Source organism: Fukomys damarensis, unplaced genomic scaffold (genome assembly GCF_012274545.1).
Source record: "Fukomys damarensis isolate Sample0158 unplaced genomic scaffold, DMR_v1.0_HiC HiC_scaffold_33, whole genome shotgun sequence".
Taxonomy (NCBI): Eukaryota; Metazoa; Chordata; class Mammalia; order Rodentia; family Bathyergidae; genus Fukomys; species Fukomys damarensis.
In genome coordinates this window covers 43,930,977-43,952,886 of record NW_022900945.1, presented here as the reverse complement: position 1 = coordinate 43,952,886, position 21,910 = coordinate 43,930,977, and the positions used below count along the sequence as shown (strand labels likewise).

General features: G+C 40.0%; 1 protein-coding gene across 7 annotated transcripts in view; it reads right to left on the bottom strand.

The window, feature by feature from the left end:
• Lrig2 (leucine rich repeats and immunoglobulin like domains 2) overlaps positions 1-21,910 on the bottom strand; it is a 90,998-nt gene that overhangs the window by 40,059 nt on the left and 29,029 nt on the right. For 2 of the 7 annotated variants that reach the window (XM_010631274.2, XM_010631273.2), the window contains exon 3: positions 9,738-10,704. The exons of 1 other annotated variant lie outside the window; for it this stretch is intronic. In XM_010631274.2, coding sequence (XP_010629576.1) covers positions 9,738-9,967 — 230 coding nt within the window. In that variant the 5' untranslated portion in view covers positions 9,968-10,704. Of the gene's footprint in view, positions 1-9,666; positions 9,686-9,737; positions 10,705-13,146; positions 13,355-13,659; positions 13,968-21,910 lie in introns of those variants that run through there. 4 more of the 7 variants (XM_010631271.2, XM_019208517.2, XM_033758052.1 and 1 more) reach the window with 4 other exon arrangements.

Genomic DNA, 21,910 nt, shown 5'->3' with positions numbered 1-21,910 from the left:
TTTTTTTGAGAGGGACTCACTATGTAGTTGAGACTGACCTGGAACTCACTATATACTCCAGGCTGGTCTCGAACTCACAGCAATCCACCTGCCTCAGCCTCCTGAGTGCTGGCATTACAGGCATAATTTCTTTGAAGAAATGATGGGCTTTTCAAGGAGCCAAAAGGATACCTGAAATACTTTGGACCCTCTATATAAGGTAATGCTGTATTAAGAATATATGCTTCAATGGCATATAAAGACGAACTGAAATAGACTCCCAACATCATACTACCACAGAAAGCAACCGGTATACATACTATGACAGCTGTTACTAAAATATAAGGTATCTACCTAGAATTTTATGTATCTACGCCATCAGCAGGTATTCATACAATGAACATTTACTGAAGCATGTACCATGTGCTGTGTTAAGTGCTAGGGTTACAAATATGTCAATCTTTATTTTCTCTACACAAAAAATGTGTAACCTTTCTCTATTTCTCAGTCACTCCAACACTAAAATCAATATCAATTCGACTCTTCCCCTTCACTAGAAATGGATAAACTAAGCATGCCTTTCTTTTTTCTTTTCCTTGTTTGTTTTTTAAATATATAGTCTCATCATGTTGCCAAAGCTGGTCTCAAATCATGGGTTTAATGATACTCCCACCTCAGCCTACCAAGTATCTGGGACTACAGGCACATACCACCATGCTCAGCTTTTGTTTCTCTTTAAAAAGTACCTCAATTTACTGAAAGTTGAAGGATTTAGACTAAGAATTTAAACCAGGCATGGTGGTGCACACCTGTAATCCCAGCTACCAAGGAGGCTGAGGCAGGAGAATGACATTTGAGTACAGCCCACGCAACTCAGGAAGACTGTCTCAAGATTAAATAAAGGCAGATCGCTTCTCGACCTTTTGGCTAATATCAAATGTAAAATTAAATAAAGGCTGAGATATATAAAGCTCAGTGGCGGAATGCCCTGGGTTGTTCAATCCCCAGTACTGGGGGTGGGGGTGTTGGACAGCTTTTTAAAAATGAAGTTTCTCATTATTCTTGCCTATGTCCAAGCATTAATTCCATTTAGTTTGCATAAATGAATGATAGTTTGCCTTTTATTGCTAGCATTTTTCAAAGTATTTTCCCTTGAAACATCCTCAAAATGTACTTAAGTCAACACTTGGGCTAGAGATTTAGCTCAGTAGAACTGTGCCAGTTTTGCAAGTGCAAGGTCCTAAGATCAATCCCCAGTACTGGGAAAAAAAATCAACACTTTCATTTATTTTCTAACACCTCTAGTATGAGTATTTATGAGTATGATGACTGAAGAATAAAGGTTTCACAGAAGGGCTGACTTCAGCGTTGTAAACTCAGCTCCTGCTCATGCTAATCTAGGGGGATGCAGCTGTACTAAATGCTGAATTATTAAAGGTCTTAATATCATGTGGAGCCAGAGGTGCCACTAATGTAGCCTTGCAATACCTCAGGGTGTAAATTATTTATAGAATGTATTGGGCAATCACAACAGCTTGAGGAGCAAAGCAAGTCCTGCAAGCTACTTGCAAAGAGGCTCTCGCTGCAGACATGCAGGGGTTCTCTTCCACACAGGCACATATGCACACCTCTGAATGGACAATTTGCTTTCTCAAGAATCTGTAACACTAAAAGGCTGAGTGGACTTCAACAACAAAACCTCTGATGGAGGGGGGCTCTGCAAAGTTAAAAGATACAAAATAGTTCAGCTAATATTTTAGGTAAGACATTGCTTCACTTAGCAAGCTGGGGATTTAGCTCACTGGTTCTGCTGCCTGCCTCGCAAGCACAAGGACCTGAGAGTTCAATCCCTCCTACCAAAAAAAAAAAAAAAACTTTAGCATGATTATTTAGCAAAATTTGCCATCTTCTGTGAACGGAAATCCCTGTCTTTTTAGAATATACCTAGCATTATTTATTTTTTAATATAATAAAGGTTGGGGGCCAGGGATTTAGCTCAGTGGTTCGGTGGCCTGCCTTGCAAGCGCAAGGACCCGAGTTCAATCCCCCGTACCAAAAAACAAATAAAATAATAAAGGTTACTATTATAATCAATTACCATGCTATGATTTAGTATGCCAGTGATCTGATATTCCTGGGGTATAATGACCTAAACACAAGAATTTTGAAATAGCTTGAAATTCTGTCTGCTTTTATAGGTTTGCTTTTCCTTTACCAGTAAGAGCTTTAGTCTAAAGGTTCTCACTTCTTGGAACTGCCAGCCTTCCTGTCTATAATGGCCTGATTATTTTTTCGAATTTGTCACTTATAATCAGAAGTCTAGAAACCCCCAGCACTGTCTGAATTAGGACTAAATGAGATCTGAGGAAGAGTCTCCTTTATGAATAAAAGGATTCCATTTTGGCTTTGCTTTATGGTTAAAGTAGAGATAGCTGAAAATACTGAATAAATATCTTCAGGATAAATAAGATGTGTGGTAGCATGTAGTAGTAATCCATAATAAACTTTCTATCCTTCATTTGTACTACTGATTTGCAACACACTGTACAATATCTTTTATGTGAATCCACAAAGCTAAAAGATTGTAGGAAAATGGGAACATTTGTTTCACGAATAAGGGCCATATTTTATTTTTTCCATTATCTTTCCTTGGGTACCTATTAATTAAAAATATTTTAATTGGAGGGCTGGGGATTTAGCTCAGTGGTGCCAGCACCTGCTTCACAAAAGCAAGGACCCAAGTTCAATCCCCAGTACCAAAATATATATATATATATTTTTTTTTCAATTGGAGACTGCAACAATAAAATAAAAAACAATTCTACAGATACATTTAAGAATACCGTCTTTGAAGCTGGACACGGTGGCACACTGTAAATCCAGCACTCTGGCAGGCTAAGGCGAGAGGATCACAAGTTTGAGCTCAGCCTGAACAACTTAGCAACTTAGAAAAATCATGCTTCAAAATAAAATAAAAGGGGTTACGGATGTAGCTCAGTGAAAAAGTCCTGGGTCCAATTCCCAATATTTAAAAAAACAAATAGTACCTCAACAAAAAAAAAAGAACACAGTCTTTGTATACCCACTTCTGGGACGGTTGGCAAGTCATTAGCCTCTCTAAATTTCGGTTTCTTCTATCATAAAATGAGAATATCATACCAACTATATTGGATTGAAAATTTAAAGTATATCAATAAAATTAAAGGAACTGGGCTGGGGATTTAGCTCAGTGGTTCTAGAGCCTGCCTGACAAGCGCAAGGACCCAAGTTTGATCCCCAGTACCACAAAAAATAAATAACTAAAATTAAAGGAATTAAATATAAATTAAAAGAATAAAATGCTTAGCACACTGTTCAATGTGTAAATGTTATTTTAATGCTAGATTCAAAATAGGAATATGGTCCAGGATGATGTCTTTTCTGATTATCTATCTCCTGCACATGCAAGTATAATCCACCCCTATTGTAACTTTAATTGAACTACTCTGGTACATTAATGTATCAAAGTACTAATCTAAGCATTGCTTTTGAATTCCAATTTCATAGGATGATGTCAATCATAAGAGAGCCTGCCACAGCTTTTGTCAACCTACTGGAGGTTCATATCTGTATTGGGATATATACTTATATTACAAGACTTGATGTTTCAAAATTACCCAGTGATATCATTTCTACAAATTTCTACCTACTCATGGAACTATGAAGTTATCTACCAGAAAGTTATTATACTAACAAAATTATAAAAGAAACCTACATGTTTATCAAGATGAGATCAGTTAAATAGCTTAGGAAAGTTCCATATAATGGAATTCTCTGCAGACAGTAAAAAATATACATATTTATACTAAGTGTACAGTGCAGGGTGGCAAACCTATGGCTAACATGCTGCAGTGGGCTGTTGTTATTACTGAAAGCTCTAAAAGGTTCGCCATCACTGGTATAGTGTGTATTTTAAAAGAAAAGGTAATATAAGTGGTATGTGGGTGTGTGCGTGTGTGTGCGCGTGTATAACATTATTGGTATAGTGTGTGTCTTAAAAGGAAACAGATATATGCATAAAACTTTAAGAAGCATACACAGGAAATAATATTGGGTTTTCCTTGAGTATGACAAAAGAACTTGTTCTTTTCCAATCTAAATGCTTCAAAAACATTTTAATAGTTTACCATGGGAAAGCACTAATTTATTTAAAAATAAAATCACCATCTGAAAAAAAAAAGTCTACCTTTCCAAAATGTGCCATTAAATAACATTTTAATTCATTTTCTGAGATTACAATTCTTCCTAAGGGCTGGAGGTGTAGCTCAGTGGTGAGGTATTTGCCTAGCATGTGTCAGGCCTTGAGTTCAATTCCCAGTACCACAAAAATAAACAAACAAAAAATAACAAATCTAAGTAGTAACTCAGCCAGAAATGTAGTCCAGTGGTACAGTACTTGTCTAGCATGTGATCAATCCCAACACACACACAGAAACAATTCTTTCTACATAACCCATCATTCCTTTACGCCCATGTAATTTAACCTGGCACCAAGTCAACAATCTTCTCAAGCAAGCACACCGATGCTGACAGTTTGTTATGCTCTTCCTTGTGTGCAAAGATTTTCATTATATAAGCAAACAATCGCAGTGACTGAATTAGATATATAAAAAACAAAATAAGAGGAACCAAAATTTAAAAGCTTCTAGTTACAAATTTACACCAGATTTCACTACTGTCGCAATTTAACTTTTTCACTACAATTTAACTGCTTACAATTTGACTTTAAAACTGCTAATCACTGCATGTTATTCTGGAAGTTGTTACAAATGACATAATTACAGTTTGTTTTTTTTAAGGAAAGGTTGGGAAAGGGCAAAAGAAGTAGAGGTAAAAATACACATACTTTCTAAAAATTTTAGTTTACAAGGGCCGGGGATTTGGCTCAGTGGTTCTGCTGTCTGCCTCACAAGCTCAAGGGCCCTGTTCCATCCCTGGCACCAAAAAAAATAGAAAATAAAATTTTAGTTTATAACAAGATAATTTATGTTAACTCTTCCATTCTTGTGGTTTTTGTCCCAAACATGAAATTAGTAATTTGGCATTGGTAAATTGCTTTTTTTTTTTTTTACTTGCATCATCTGAATAGCCTAACACGTTTTATGACTGAAATAATAGAGAATAAATGCATTGAGTTACTTTGGCACAGAAAATAAAATATGGCATAAGAATGCATTAGAGTACTCTTAAAAAAATTTTTGGTAAGCTCTTAATATGATGTGATCTTTTCTCCATTGGTTAAATGCCAGTTTTTCATTAGGCTAGAAGGACCTTTAAAGAACTGAGTAGAAAATGTCACAGATCTAAGAAAGGGAAATACATTTTCAAGCATTATGAAGCCAAATGATTATCTTAATATAAAGTATCTGATTACTTACAGGTTGATTGTGTATGTTGTATAATGAAAAATGCAAATTATTTTCAATGTAATGAAACATAACTAAAAAAGAAAAAGAAAAGAAGAGGAAGAGGAAGAGAAGGACGAGGAGAAAATACCATGTCACGGCCATTATTTCATTAGGCAGGAAGGTTGAGATTTGAGGCTGCATAGCCCTAGCTTACTCTCCATCTTTCCAATAGAAGCCTTGTTCATCTTTCCTAATTCCTCAGGTACTGTTCCCATGCACAGGAAGATCCTATCAGAAAGGGGGAAGGTTGAATATTAAAGTTCTAATGGATACACTTAGCACAGTTTCTTCTACGTGGTTCTCATATTTAAAATTAGGTGCCAAGCACAGCAACAAAATTAGTGTGGGTATGTTAATATTAAGACAATCTTGACTGCCTATACAAACAGAAGCAAATAAGATTAAGATGATATGACAGGACTGGGAATTTAGCTCAGTGGTTCCGCTGCTTGCCTCACAAGTACAAGGTCCTGAGTTTGATCCCTGGTACCAAAAAAAAAAAAAAAAAAGATATGACAGCAGTGATAAAAGTGTGTGTTTAGCATGTACAAGGCCTAGGGTTCAACGCCCAGTATAACAGTGGGAGGTATGTATGATTTTTCTCATTTCGAATTAGAAAAAAAATGTAACAATGATAATCAATTCTAGGGAAAGTGTGATCAAACAGGCATACTCACAACACCAAAAGGTATTTAAATCAGTGACTTACACTGATTCAATCTAATATTAAGGTGAACCAGGCTAGACCTGCATGAACACCAAGTCAAAGTCATCTGTATCAGTTTTCTTATTCAATTATCTTCTCAGCAAAAATGTCTAGAAGATTGCATTAGATTTTGTGGGCTCATATCTTCTGTTTACTACTTCTCAATATACCAGAATAAAGACAAACTATGTTAAAATCTTCAGTGCAGTTTAAAAATGCACATTACATATGCTTTGAAATGACTGTTGAAAATGAAACATTTCATGGAGGTTTGGTGGCACATGCCTATAGTCCTAATACTCAGGGAGACTGAAACAGAAAGACTGCAAGTTTAAGTGCAGTTTGAGCAACTTAGGAACTTGGCAAGACCCTATCTCCAAATGTTAAAAAGGGTAGTGTAGAGGCTGGGGATTCAGCTCATTTGGGCTGCCGCCTGCCTCACAAGCACAAAGTCATGAGTTCAATCTCGGTACAAAAGGGGGAAGGTAGTGTAGGCATATAGCTTAGGGCAAAGGCCCTGGGCTCAATTCCCATTACTACCCCCCAAAAAAACAGGTTTATATTCAGAGAATTAAACAAGAACTGAAATTAACTTCCCTCCCATTATCACCTTCTAAAACCTAATGGTGTTTTCCAAAGAGAATTTCAATATTTACCAGTACCAGCACAAATGCCTAAAGGAAGGATACAATATATTCTCCTTCCTTTAGGAAAGAAATATGAAATACAGGCAAAGTTATATAATTCTTTGCTTGATATCACACAAGTCACTGGTAGTGAGCCCAGGACTTTTAAAGAGATTAGGATTGAATCCACATGTCAACAGTGAAACATTTTGCCAATGTTACTAAAACACAGTAACTAACAGCTACTGAGGTTCAACCTTGTTTCATACTAGACAGACTTCCCCAAAGTAAATAAATGTCTTTTGTGCACTAAAAACCAACCTACTTATAACTATTCTAAAGGAGCAAATGCAAATAATTCTTAAAAAGCTTACTATAATGAGAAAAGGGGCTAAAAAATGATAGGTAAGTAGACACATGTAATCCAGTGAAATTAATCTAGCACAGCAGTTGTTCCAAATACTGATCCATCATGGAGTTTTCACAGTCTATATGAAAATAGTAAGGGGCTGGGGATTTAGCTCAGTGGTTCCTCCACCTGCCTCACAAGCTCAAGGACCAGAGTTCAATTCCCAGTACCAGCAAAAAACAAACAAACAAAAAAGAAAATAGTAAGGACAAGATTACAAAAGTTTTTCAAAAAGCTAAATTTATTTGGTAAATACAACTGTTCTTTATTATAATAAGTACTGTATATAATTCTTAATATTTTTTGACACTCCCATGAAGTGATCATAACAACTGGAGACATGAGTTTTAACACCCTTACTTGACAAAACTAGAAATTAATATAAGTGGTCCTCCAAGTTTGTGTGTTTGTATGTGTGCATGTGTGTGTGTAATCAGAATATGATACAGAATTAGGTCAAGTTCTGAATACTAATATTTAGAGAAGCAAAAAGATAGTATCTACATTAGGTCTCAAAAAAACAGGATTGGGTTTGGGGTGCGCTCTTACAAAGTACCATAGCATTCACCTCACAGGTTCAAGGCCTTGAGTTTCATCCCCAGCGTCTCTCTCTCTTTCTCTCACACACACACACACATTAACGAATCCTTCCCACAATCATTTTAACAACTGCCACAAGTTTGAACATCTGAGTTTAAATTACTAATACGGGGCATCACCTATGTATTTTAAAAATTCATACTACATAATCCCAGAGTACTTGGTGTTTTTATGGCAATGGTAACTGCTGAAGAATGTTTCATTTCCCAATCTAAAACAGCACAATCCTATTTTTTTAATATTCTAAGAGCTCTTCTGCTAATGTAAGACCCATCCAATTACATTTCTATAATAGAACTGGTCTCCAAAGCATTTCACTTCAACTGAAAATGTCAATTTCATTACAGGGCATTTCAAATTTCTTAATGTCACTTGGTTTTAGGCAATTTGTCTTGATCAAACAAAAATCAAACAGACCCAAAATAAATACACCTTACATAAAAATTTTTCTAATTACTGTTTACCTTACAATGAAGGGTCTTAAAAGGACACATTTCAATTACAGAAAAATGAAGTTGGGTTGTTTTTAAACCTGAGCAAGATTTATTGTCATATTCAGGTAGCTGTTCCAAAAATTTCTTAGAAAAAAACCTCTTGCTGCAAACAAGATGCACAACACTGCACAATGATATGAATTTTTAAATTTGAGTCAAAAGAACCAGTTAGCTACCGGAGTCGCTATTATAAAAAGAAACCATTACTAGACTGCAATTCTGTTTAGTACAACATCTGGTTAATTTCCTCAAGGAATATATGAAGTAGCTTTTTTCCTATTTATGCTAACCTATTTGTAAATATTTATGTGCATATATATTCATCTCTTCAACAGAGACCACCTATTTCCAAAGAAAATGCCAAGAGCCCCTCATTTTAATTACACTCCAAGATGTTCTTTTTAGTGATGACTTTTTGAGTCGACTCTAATACAAGCCTGTCAATTAATAACTGTGTTGCTCAGTTAGTGGAAGAGAAATAACTGTATGATGGTAGTTAAGAATCCCCATAATTGCAGTATTTAATACGTACTGTTGTTCCTAATGCCACCAGGCTGACTCAGACTAATGAGCTCTTCAGGTGCCACTAGCTAATAAAGACCTGTCAAGATGAAAACTCAGCAGAGGATACACCAGAATTTATTCATTCAATCAACGTACTTGACTGTACTGTACTATAAACAAAATGGCCTAATTTTGAGGTTCTCTGCCACAAAGAAATGGGCTGAAAACACCTAAAGCATCACAAGGCTCTAGAAAAAGTACTCATTCCTTGCCTTACGTGGTATATTAAGTCAATTCAAGAATGCTACTTATAAAGATATTCTTGAAGCCGGGAGTGGTGGCGCAAGCCTGTGATCCCAGCACTTGCTAGGTTGAGGCAGGAGGATGGGCTCCGCAGAGGGACTGACTCAAAAAAATGAAAATAAAGATATCATGGTTAGTACTGAATCTCCTGATATATGTTGAAATTTTCAACCCTGTTAAGTATCAAAAACTGCAGCACAAAATGAGCTAATACTCAAACTAGAGACAAAAGACAGTTCACGCGTCTTTGGCAATCATGTTTATAAAGTCACATGTGCCAGCGGGCCCTACGAGCTCAGGTACAAAATAAACGAAAAGCCGAAAGAGGCTGCTTATTCGACCCTCCCCTCCGCCATCCAGAGAGTCCCAAGCAGTGCAGGACCCTTGAGTCCTTAACATTAACTATCCCCGCCCCGACTCCTCCCCAGTCCAGAAAATTAGGCTCCTAGGTCGAGAGACTCTTAAAAGCGTGGTGTTCACACGAGTCTCCAGAAACCTTAACAACGGCTTTTTCAGGCTCCCCCACCGCAAAGTTCACAACATCGGAAGGGCAGTTGCCTTCAACACCTGAGGTTCCGACCCGAGCCCCCCACCTGACCTGCCCGCCGCTGTGCCCTGCGGAGGGGCGCCTGCCCTCTCCTTCGGTCCCTCAGCTCGGCCACTACTCACAAGCTGGAAGTGTCGGGGGGCAGCGGGCCCGACAGCGCCCTCCAGCTCAGCGCGGGCAGCTTCCTGCGACTGCAGTCCAGCAGAGAAACGCTGCAGGAGCAGGGCGCGGGGCAGGGGCCTGCCCGGGCGCCGGGCAGCAGGAGCACCGCCTGGGCGAGGAAGAGGAGCCGGGAAAGGGGTCCGGACCCCAACAGCTGCTCCTCCCGGACGCCTAGAGGCGCCGGCGCCATCTTCCCCGCAAACCGGACCAGTCAAAAAGAGCCGCCTGCTAGACTAGGCGGCACAGCGGAGACGTCTGGCGGCTGTGAGACTGCCCGAAACCCTGCTCGTCACGTGTACACTGTAAAAGCAGGCGAAACCCAGAAGCCGAAGAACAGCGGGGGCGGCGGCCGCGGACACAAGGCTGAAGCACTACAGGAAACTCTCCTCCACCCCGCCCCGCGACGTAACGTCTTCACGCACAGAGACCAGCCAACCGGAGCCACGGAACGGGTTGCGTCGGGGCGGGACTCCGGAGGAGGCGCGGCCCCAGCCTTCCGGTTTACTTAGGAGGGCGTTGAAGCGTGTGGCTACATCGGTGTCCCTCTGCAGTTCCGTCGAAGTTCCTGCGATGGAGGGCGCTATGGCTTCTTAAGAAGGAACAGAAGAGCGAATCCCTGGGAGTCCCCAGTACTCCCTCCGGGTGTAGCTACCTTCGTATTGGGAGTCTTGCGCTCTCTGGGCTCCAAGAAAGGGCTGCCTTCCGAGCCACAAACACGAGGGCGCGGGGAAGCTTCCATCCTGGCTTCGGCCTTCACTGCCCCCTGCTGCTTGTCCTGCTGTTCTGCAAAGGTCCGGCACCTCCGCTCTCCCGTCAGCATGCTCTCCATTCACGGTTGATTCATCTCGGCACTCCCAGGTTCTGTTCAGCCTTCGAGTCTCAGGAAATACTCTGCTCCGTTTGGGAAGGTGATGCTCTTGATGCACGCTTTCAGAAAAAACACGAGGGACAAGTAGATAAAGATGGGGGGCTGTCAACAAAGTGAAGCCTGAGAGGAAAATATTATTTATCCTGATGCAGAGGCTATGGGAAACTTAGTCTAAGTACTTTATGCTCACTCAGCTGTAAATTATATCCAACATTATGAATAAAACTTCGAGAATAATAGTAATGGTTCACTTAAGTGTCGAGTGTTTTAAAGTATTTGCATTTATTACCGTGTATGACCTCTCACTGTGCAAGTGACAAGTGCTTATTCGACCCTCCCCTCTGACATCCAGAGAGCTTTATTGCTGACCAGAAAACAATATCTGAGTGTTAAACCGAGTGACCCCCAAGGCAGAGGCAAGGTTAGAAATAGTATGAGTTTTCTGACTTGTAAAATTTGAGCAGATTAAAGAGTAATAGTACCTAGGTTATAGGGTGGTGTTACAAAGTAACTGAAGTCAAGCTTTCCCGTGGCAATTTTGGGGTCATAATAAAACTTTTTAAAAGCCTTTTACCGCCGGGCGTGGTGACACACGCCTGTAATCCCAGCACTCAGGAGGCTGAGACAGGAGGATCGCTGTGAGTTCAAGACCATCCTGGGCTACAAAGTGAATTCCAGGTCAGTTTCAACTACATAGTAAGACTCTGTCTTTTAAAAAAAAAAAAAAATTGCCTTTTACCATGGTGGTGCATACCTGTAATCCCAGCACTATGAGAGGATGAGGCAGGAGGGTCACACCCAGGAGCCCAGTCTGAGCAATTTAGTGAGACATTGCCTCAGAGAAAACATTTTTAAATGGGGCTGGGGATTAACTCTGCAAAGGCCCCGGGTTTAGTCGTGTTTTATTTTTCATTTTTTTAATATGGAAGCTTTTATTGGAATCAAGGCCATATCCATTGTTTTAATTCAAACGGGGGTGAGGAGGGTGCGGCTGGCTATTGAACCCAGGTGCAAGTACTTAACCACTGAGCTATATTCTCAGGCCTCAAACCAAACACCCCCCACACTGCCTGGTTTTGACTCTGCTACTGAGCTACATCCCCAGTCCTTTGTTATTTTTATACTTTGAGGAAGGGTCTCCCTAAGTTGCCCAGGCTGGACTCAAATTTTGTGATTGTCCTGCTTTAACCTTCTGAGAACCTGAGATGGGCATGTGCCTCCAAGTGCAAATGTTTTAAATCACAAAATAGCATGAAACAGCCTCCTTTCCCTGGCTGTTGAGTAGGGTTAATAACATCCAGTAAGAAACAGGGACGGGCATGAACCCCACAATTAAAGGGGGTATGCAAATACCTCTCCACATTACAACTTCAGAGCTTTCCCCATAAAACTATGGGCCCGTTAGAAATTCATGTTCTCTAACCTATGTCCTAACCAATGTTGTGCACAAATCACCCCAATTTAAAGAAGTCTTACCAGTTTACCGCACATTATTTTTACCATTCTGATAGCACTTACATCACTGAATATATTTTTGTGTTCCCCATATCAGCTAGCACACTACCTGGCACATAGTAAATGGATAGTAAATGTTTGATGAATGAGTAGATGAGATTATACTAAAATCAATATGATAAAATTACCTAAATAATTATAACCAAAAATAATATACCAATAATAAAGAGAATAATGGAATAAGCCCCCATATATCTACCTGGATTTAGCAAGTAACATGTTTCTTAACAGTTCAGTGATTCTTTTCTCATTAACAGTGGAATTAGGGATTTTATATTCATTACCCTAATTAATGTCTAATTAATCCTGGGAATAATTCTTAAAATTCAGTGAAATATGTGAGCAAAGAGTATTTCACTGTGGATTTCCAAAAAAATTTTTAAAAACCCTCTCACTCACTTTGCATCATTATTCCAAACCTTCACATGGGCCCAACCCCCTTATATTTTAACTGTCCTAAGTCTCATTATTTCACAAGTTTGATATTTGCCAAGTCATAGCTGAATAGCCTGATTGATTCCATTCTCTCAGAATCATTCTGAGAGAATTCATTCTTTCAGGATCACCCATGCTTTTTCCTCCCTTGCCTGTAACTAGACTTAGTTGATTCCTGCTCAGGAATAACTCACTTCTCCATCTCCATTGCTACTTTTCTAGACCTTCTTCCCTCATGTGTACTATGGCAATAGCCTCCTATCCTCCTGTCTCTCCATTTCGTTCTTTCTTTCTTTCTTTTTTTTTTTTGTACCAGGGATGGAACTGGGTTCCTTACACTTGTAAGGCAGGCACCAGAACCACTAAGCTAAATCCCCAGCCCCTTGTTTCTCCATTGACTCAGCCTCTAAATCAGTGATGGCGAACCTTTTAGAGACCAGTGCTCAAACTGCAACCCAAACCCCCCTTTCTTATGTAAGTATATAAACCCACAAGCGGACACTGCAATTAAACCTGAATACTGAGGTTTTAGTTTAGAAAAAACAACTTACCCAATGGTCAGTGGCTGGGGCAATTAGGTTCATGTGCCAACCGAGAGGGCTCTGCGTGCCCTCTGCTTGCACAGTGCATGCCATAGGTTTGACACCACTGCTCTAAATTGGGACTGGATGATCTTTCCAGAGAATACTGACACAGGTAAGTTGATAGCTTCTCCCTACATGAAAATATTTTATGTTCCCATCACTTCTCAGCCTTTTGGCTAAGATCAAGTGTAAAATATTGTATGTTCCTTGTGGTTTTTATTTCACTTGTTGTTGTTTTCCTAACATTCTATAATGAACATGGACTATTTTGGAACACAGGAAAAATATTTAAGTTAATGACTCTTCATTGCCTATGTTATAAAATTCCAAATTCTTTGTACTACTGTTTAAGGCTCTACCATCAGACCTGAGCCTACCTCTCTCCTACATTTCCCATATCTTCTCTCCATTTTTTCCATATTCCAGCCATAGAAAAACTATTTACCTTTCACAAATGGGGCCATAAATGTATATACCTACTTTTATGTGCTGTTCCTCATACTGCTGCTCTTCCCCCGTTCTTGGCCAGACATTTCTTCTGCGCTTATCTTCTTCCTCTGTAAAGATTGCTTTGACTCTTCTAGGCATTTGGTTTCTGCCTCAGTTCTGCAACAGTCCGTGGTATACACACACACACACAGACTCTATATGCCTCACTTTCATGTCATCCCTGTGTGTGGAAATTACTTTTTTCTGGTTGTCCTCACTGCTCCTCTACTGAATAAACCCAAATCTACATAGAAAGCCTTTTGTCTCCTGCCATTTCTTCCTTCCTCCTCCTTTTCCCACTAAATAAAAAAGAATAATAATCATATTATTTAATACTCTTTATCGTTATTGAAGCAAAATATAAAGCCAGAGAAGATAGATAAATTAGACTTCAACAAAATTAAAACCTTTCTGGGCTGATGATATGGCTCAATGGTAGCATATTTACCTAGCATATGTCAAGGCCCAGGTTTGATTCCTAGCACCACAAAATAAAATAAAAATTTTGCACATTTTTTTAGAGTGTAATTCAGTTGTATAGCGCTGTTTAGCATGTGTGAGACATTGGGTTCCATCTTCCACACCTCCAACCACCCACTCCAAAAGCACAACAATAAAAAAATATGATCCCCAGGCTTGATGGTGCATGCCTGTAATCCCAGCCCTCTGGGAGAGTAAGGCAGAAGGATCACAACTTTGAGCCCAGCTGGAAAATCTTAGAGAGACTCTGTCTCAATATAAAAAAATTTTTTAAACGGCTGGGGACGTAACTCACTGTAAAGACCCTGAGTTTTGTCTCCAGTACTGACAGAGAAGAAGTGGGGAGGGACACTAGCAACAGAAGGAAACATTTGCAAGTTATATATCAGATAAAAGATTACTATCTAGACTATAAGGCTGGAGAGTAGCTCAGTGGCAAAGCCCTTGCCTTAGCATATGTGAAGCCCTTGGTTCAGTCCTCAGCACTGCAAAAAAATAAAAATAAAAAGTAAAGGGCTGGGGATTTAGTTCAGTGGCACCGCACCTGCCTTGCAAGTGCGAGGTCCTGAGTTCAATCCCGGTACCACAAAAAGATAGATAAATAAATAGTAATATATATCTCCAGAATATAAAGTATTCCTACAACTGAACAGCAACAACAACAAAAACTCAAATAACCCAATTTGAAAAATGAGTAAGGACTTAAGACATTTCTCCAAAGATACACAAATAGCCGGTGTAGGAGACAGCGTATGAATTTATCCCCAACAAAGGGGCAAATGAGGATGAAGACAAAAGACATGGAAATAATTTGGAATGAGGGGACCAGGGGGCTCTTGCCTCTAGTGGACAATGAGCCCTGAGCATTTGGCTCACCTTGCTTTTATTCACTTAGACTCGGGAACAAACAATTAGATTAATACAAGATTCATCTGCCTCTTGTTATGTGCCCAGGTAAACAACCAGAGCTGGGCTGCACTGACTCTTCTCTGGAACTTGCAACATGCTGGCATGCCTCACGTTGCCAAAGGAAGCATAGCTTGCTGTTTTTCTCCTTTGTGCTCACAGAGAAGCTCAGTAAGGCCTCAATCCTCATTATTTGGTGTCCTACAGCCAGTATGCACAATGGGCTGGAGATGTAGCTCAGTAATAATAGAGGTCTTGCCTAGAATGCAGGAGGTCAGAGGTTCAATTCCCAGCACCATACACACACCAAAAAAAAAAAAAAAAAAGTCAAGCATGCTGGTGGCATATGCCTATAATCTCGGGGCCCAAAAGGCTCAGGCGGGGGATCTCACGCAAGTCCAATCTCAAGTTCATTGACAGCTTGGACTACATGACAAAACCCCATCTGAAAAAAAAAAAAAGAGAGAGAGAGGCAGATGGGCCAGGGATTTAGCTCAGTAGTGTTGAGAAATGCTGGCCTTGAACTCATTATGTAGTGGCTTTGAGCACTAAGCAGTCTTCCTGTTTCAATCTTCCAAGTGCTGGGATTATAGGCATGTGCTATCATGCCCAGCTATTATAAAATATTGTTGGAAAGTATAAAGAAGACTGAATAGATGGAGAGATATAACATGCTCTTAGACTAAAAGAATCATTAATATAAAGATGTCAATTTACCTCAGATTGATTTATAGATTTAATGTAATCCCAATAAATATTCCAATGTGTGATATATGGTATTGCAAAGTAAAAACAACAGGAAAGATTCTTGCATTAAAAATGTAAAAAAAAAAAAAAAAAACTTGTCATACCAGGTATCAAGATGTGTTTTAAAACTAGTCAGGGATTTAGTTCAGTGGTTCTGCTGCATGCCCCGCAAATGCAAGGTCCAGAGTTTGATCCCTGGTACCTAAATAAATAAATAAATAAATAAAACGAATGTAATTTCAAAGTTAGAGTATTTCCCTGAGAAAAGCCCATGTCAGAGACTTGATTAGGCATTTGATTTATGACCCAGATCTTCATACCAGTGGTAGGAGGTAGGCTTTTTTTTCCCCCAGTACTAGGAAATAAACCCAGGGCCTCCCTGCTGAACTAGTCCCCAGCCTATTTATTTATTTATTTATTTATTTATTTATAACGAATCTCACCAAATTGTTAGACTACTCAGTTTGGGCTCAAGTTTGAGATCCTCCTGCCTTAGCCTTCAGTGTTGTAGAATACTGGGATTCCAGGCATGTGCCACTATGCTCAGCTAAGAGGACAGGCTTTTCATTAGCTTAAGCTAAGTTAATTAGATAATCATGTAAAAAATGAAATTGGATTCTTTCGTACCATATAAAAAACAATTCAAGACCTAAAAGTGATACACAAAGCTGTGAAGCTTTTACAAGAGAATATTGGAGGATTTTTTTCACATTGTAGTAGAAAAGGATATCTTAAGATATTGAAAAAAATTTTATATATATATATATATATATGCCATAGGAGAGAGGAATGATAAATTTGACTACCTTAAAATGAATGTTCATTCACAGAAAACACTATAAAAAGCTATTTGGAGATGAAAATGTAGCTCAGTAGTATTGTGTGTGAAGTCCCCTTTTCACCCACTTCCACCCCCACTCAATACTCTATTTTTATAAATAGATTAACTAAACAAAAAATTAACAAAGAAATATCAGCTCAATCACACCTTTGAACAAACGGACTTAATATATTATTATCTACAGAGTGTTCTATCCGACTACAACATAATACACATTCTTCTCAGCAGCATACTGAACTTTCTCCAAAATAGACCATATACTAGTCCATAAAGCCTGCTTAAATAAATACAAAAGAATTGAAGTTATCCTATGCATACTATCAAATCATAGTACACAGAAACTAGAAATCAGTTGAAAAAAACAACAACAGAAGTCTTACAAACACCTAAATATTAAATAACACACTCTTTTTGTTTTTGGTACTGGGACTTAGACTCAGGCCCTTGTGCTTGCGAGGCAGGCAGTGAAACCACTGAGCCAAATCCCCGGGCCTAAATAACACACTCTTGACCACTTAATGGGTCACAAAAGAAATCAAGGAATAAATTAAACAATTTCTAGAATCATATGATAATGCCAGCACAACATACCATTATGGGCACAATGAAAGCAGTCCTAAGAGGAAAATGTATTGCTGAAAATACATTAGAAAAACAGCAAGCTCAAATAAATGACATGATGTACCTCATGATCCTAGAAAAACAAGAACAACACATCCCAAACCTAGTACAAAAGCAAACAACAAAAAAAGGGCCAGGGACTTAGCTCAGTGGTACTGCTGCCTGCCTCAGAAGCAAAAGGTCCTAAATTCAATCCCAGTACCAAAAACAAAACAAAACAAATCTAGTACAAGAAGGACATCATAAAGATTGAATAGGGCCAGAGATTTAGCTCAGTGTTTCTGCTGCCTGCCTCCAAAGCACAAGGACCCGAGTTTGATCCCCGATACAAAAAAAAAAAAGAATAGAAATTAATGAAAATAAAACTAAAAAAAACTCCAAGAATCAATAATGAGCTAAAAGCTGATTCTTTGAAAGAATAAACAAAATGTACAAACCCTTAGCCAAATTTACCAAAAGAAGGAATAAAGAGATCCACATTAATGCACTTAGAAATAAACAGTTAAAATTACAACACTGCCAAAATATGAAAATCATTACAAACTACTATGAAAAACTGTAATGCAACAAATTGGAGACTCTTGAAGAAATGGACAGATTTTTAGAGACATAAATTACCAATACTGAACTCAGCCCTGGATTCAACCCCTGGTACCTCAAAAGAAGAAGGAGAATAAGGAGAAGGAGGAGAAGGAGCAAAGGGAAGGGGAGGAAGAAGAAGAGGAGGGGGAGGAAGAGGGAGAAGATAAGGAGGAGGAGGAGGAAGGAAAAGGAGAAGAAGAAGAAGAAGAAAAAGAAAAAAACTAGGAAAAACAACTGCATGACACACCATTCACATCCAAATACTGGGAAAATTAATAAAATATTAAAGTCTAACAATACCAAATGTCAAAGAGCAACAGGAACTCATATCCTGGTTTTGTTTTTGTTTTTGTTTTTGTTTTTTGGTACTGGGGATCAAACTCAGAACCTTGAACTTCTGAGGCAGGCATTAAAGCTGCTGAACTAAATCCCCAGTCCTTGTATCCTGTTTTTCTAGCAGCTTAAATTAATATAACCACTCTGGAGAACAACTTTGAAAGATCTTGGAACGTTTAAGATATACATTGGCAATGACGCCGCAATTTCATTCCTAGGTGTGTATCTTGGAGAAACTCTTGTATGTTGCTACAAAGGGTCATATACATGAGTATTAATTGCAGAATGATTTATAGTCATTTAATATTAGAAGCAATCTAATATCCACCAAGAAGAAAATGGGTAAATGTAACAGCACCAAAGATAAATCTCAATCTTAATTGAAAATGGGGGAAAAGCAGATTATTACAGTATTTCTAAAATATACAAAGTTGTAGTTATGCAAAATATATAACACAGTAAATATCTGGTGAAAACATTCAGAGAAATGGCAAGTGCCATTGCTTCTTGGCCTTTTGGTCAAGTGAAATGACAAGTACCAAGTTCAGAAATGTTGTGGCTTTTGTAAAGAGAAGTCTGACATGAGGTAGGTAGAAGAGGGAGTTGCAAGAAAGCACATGTCACAAAAAAAAGACAGAAAGAAAGCACATGTCTGTCCAGCCTCCACATGTGGGCCTCCAGAAGAGGAAGCAAAACCTGTATTCCTGTAAGTTTGTGAGCAGTCCTATTTACAATTCAGTTTTAATCTCCTTTTCTTTCCCTACGTTGTTTTTTTACTCCAACTTACCTTTAAACATAGAACAATGGGCTTTTAAATTTCATCCAGTAGCAGAATCACACAGAGGTCTTGTAATCTACAGATTGTTGAAATGGCCCCGAGTTTCTCATTCAATAGGGCTAGAGTGCGGGACTTGAGAATTTGCATTTCATCAAGTCCTAGGCGACGTTTAAGTGGCTGGAGCATGGACCACACTTTGAGATTCACCATGATGTCTATTATACACACTACATACGCTTTTGTAGTTGCGGGGGAATTAAGAGACAAAGCAATGAAAGAAAGCATGGCATTCTTCCTCCGCATTGTTTGGCCTGAGGCCAGCAGAGAAGCTCATAATTCTAGGTGGTGAGTGGGAGTGTTGACAGTGTGTAGCAGGTAGGAGCCAGGGAACGGAAGAATGAGTGTGATACGAATCCTGTCTCCCCCAAACATGTGCCAGTAAAGAGATAGGCGGATGCAACTTGTTGGGACAGTAACTGGTCAGACTTCTCATCCAGCCAGGCCCCCTCAGTCGCTGCTCCACCCCTCATTCTTGGTATAAACTAGTTTTATACCATGAATGTGTGGGGAGGCATGGGCTGAAAGTCTTGACCTTCACGTGTACCCAACCAAACTGTCCCTGGGCGGCCTGAGCTTTAAACTAACCTGCAGCAAGTCCCATTTTCTTGTTTTCAGTCAGGCCACTCCCCAGGCCTACTGCATTATCTTCTCAAGGTTGGGAGGAAACCAGCTCTCACTGCCCATGAGGCACTGGCGGTGATTTAATGAACTTGGGAACCTCAGGGTTTGGTTTTTCTCAGCAATCAGCAGGGGCACTCGTGCGTTCCTGAACCCTGCAGCCTTACCCTGCCCACCAACTTTCTAGGCTGGGAATGAATCCACAAACTCTTCAGCTGACTGAAAGCTCAGTGAATCTTGCATGCGTGCCTGCCTGCATATGTGTGTGCACGCCCAAGGTGAGCTGAAGCCCAGTGCATGGACGGAGGCCAGAGGCCTCAGGCTGACCATTATCCCCAGGCCAGAGCCTTCCTGTTCCTGACAGGGACCCTGTTGTTCTGCCAAAAGGACAGACTGGCACTCTATCTAATGAAGTTCTCAGTGATTTTGTAGATGATGCCCAGAAGACTCAGGCCTAGGGAAGTTCATGCTGCCAACCCTGGTTCCTTGTTCAACTCTCCTGTGGAAATGAGGCTAACCCGGAGCCTCCATCTCACTTCCCCAGCACAATGCCTATCCCCGAGGGACCCTGATCCTGGGGCTGAACCGCAGTGACAGCAACTGTTTGTTAATTGGACTAATGAGGGGCCTCGGGCAGAGGGAGAAAGAAGCTGGAAAAGAGGCTGACAGAGGTGTGAAGACAGGAACATATCAACAGCCCTGGAAGAAAGGTCTAGGGTTCACATTGGAATTAGCCCTCACTTTCTGAGTGTTTGGGGTGGGAACAGAGGGGATATGGAAGGTGCTTTTATAACCCCTATTCTTGATGGGAAACATGCTAATTTTTCACCAGCAGCAAATTCTAATCATCCCATTTCTTAAATGCCTGTATTCCAGGCACTGAACTCTTTTACGTGCTTTACTCCAGTAAATCTCAAGATCTGTGTAAGATGGGAATCCTCATTTTCTTTCTGCTGAAAGAAAACCAAAAGCCAAACAAGATTACCCAAAGTCACACTTGTACTAAGTGATCGAGCTAGGGTCTGAACCCAGAGGCCCAAACTTACCCACTGCTTTGTAGGAAGTGACAGAAAATGAGGCTCGATGTAGAAATACATGTAGCACTTTTTGAGCTTTCCTCGGTCAGACTGAGAATACTAAGCCTTTTACAGGTAGCAGCACCTCCAACCTTATGAGGCAGGTGTGTTTATTTTACAGATGAAAAAAATTTAGAGAGGTGAAGCAACTTGCCGAAAGGCATATAGCTAGGAAGTGTCCCCTCAGCAGTTGGATGCTCAGCTACCTGACTCCAGGGGATTCTCTCTCCATTTTGTTGCCTCACTTGCCCTGAGCTCCTGAAAGCCTCTTACGCACAAGAATGATAAGACATTCTCTTTTTCCATAGGGAAGTTCCAGTTTGACAGAGGGATGAGTCGGCCTTGGAATTTAGCCTTGGAATTTAGTGTGTGTCAGGAGCAGATTGCCAGGGGCCAGGGATAGAAGCTTATTTCCTGCAATTGCAAGGGTTCCTTCAAAGCAACCCCAGTTCAGCTCACCCCTGGCAGATCCAGGAAGGGGCATGAGGGGGCTGTTAGTGGCAAGACATTTTCCTCAACATTTTGAGGTTTAGGGATTTTTTTTTTTTTTCTCTTCCCATCAAGGACGCAAACAGGGTAGTTTGCCCTGGCAGCTGGGTCCTTCCTGTTTGTTCTCCTGAAGCAGTTCCAGCTGAACAGCCACTGGGAACCTGCTGCTTAAGCAGCTGGTGATGGACTGCAAAACAGCACAAGGAGCAGGGCAGGCAGGGGTCAGCGCCCTGCTGGGACTGTGCGCCAGGAGAGAGGAGCCAAGGATATGAAGGACTCAGGCAGGCAGCTGATATGTGTACGTCTAGCTGCTCTCTGCCCTCAGCTTATTGAGTGTTTCCACGATACAACGTATACATGATAAATAATTATAGGCAAGTTCGAATGATAAGGAGAATGTAAAAAATGACACTTTTTCTCCTAGACACTACCACCTACCAGGGATAACCTGTTAACCATTTATTGTCTGTCTTTTTGTACCTTTTCCTGTGTAAATCCTGATACAACTATGAGCTTCAGTTTTACATTTTTTTCATACTGGAAGTTGAACCCAGAGGGCCTCTATTATTTTTTGTTTGTTTTGTTTTGTTTTTTTAGTACCGGGGATTGAACTCAGGACCTTGCGCTTGCGAGGCAGGGAACGGAACCACTGAGCTAAATTCCCGGCCCCAATTTTTTTTTTCTTTTTTTTTTTTTTTTTTTTTTTCG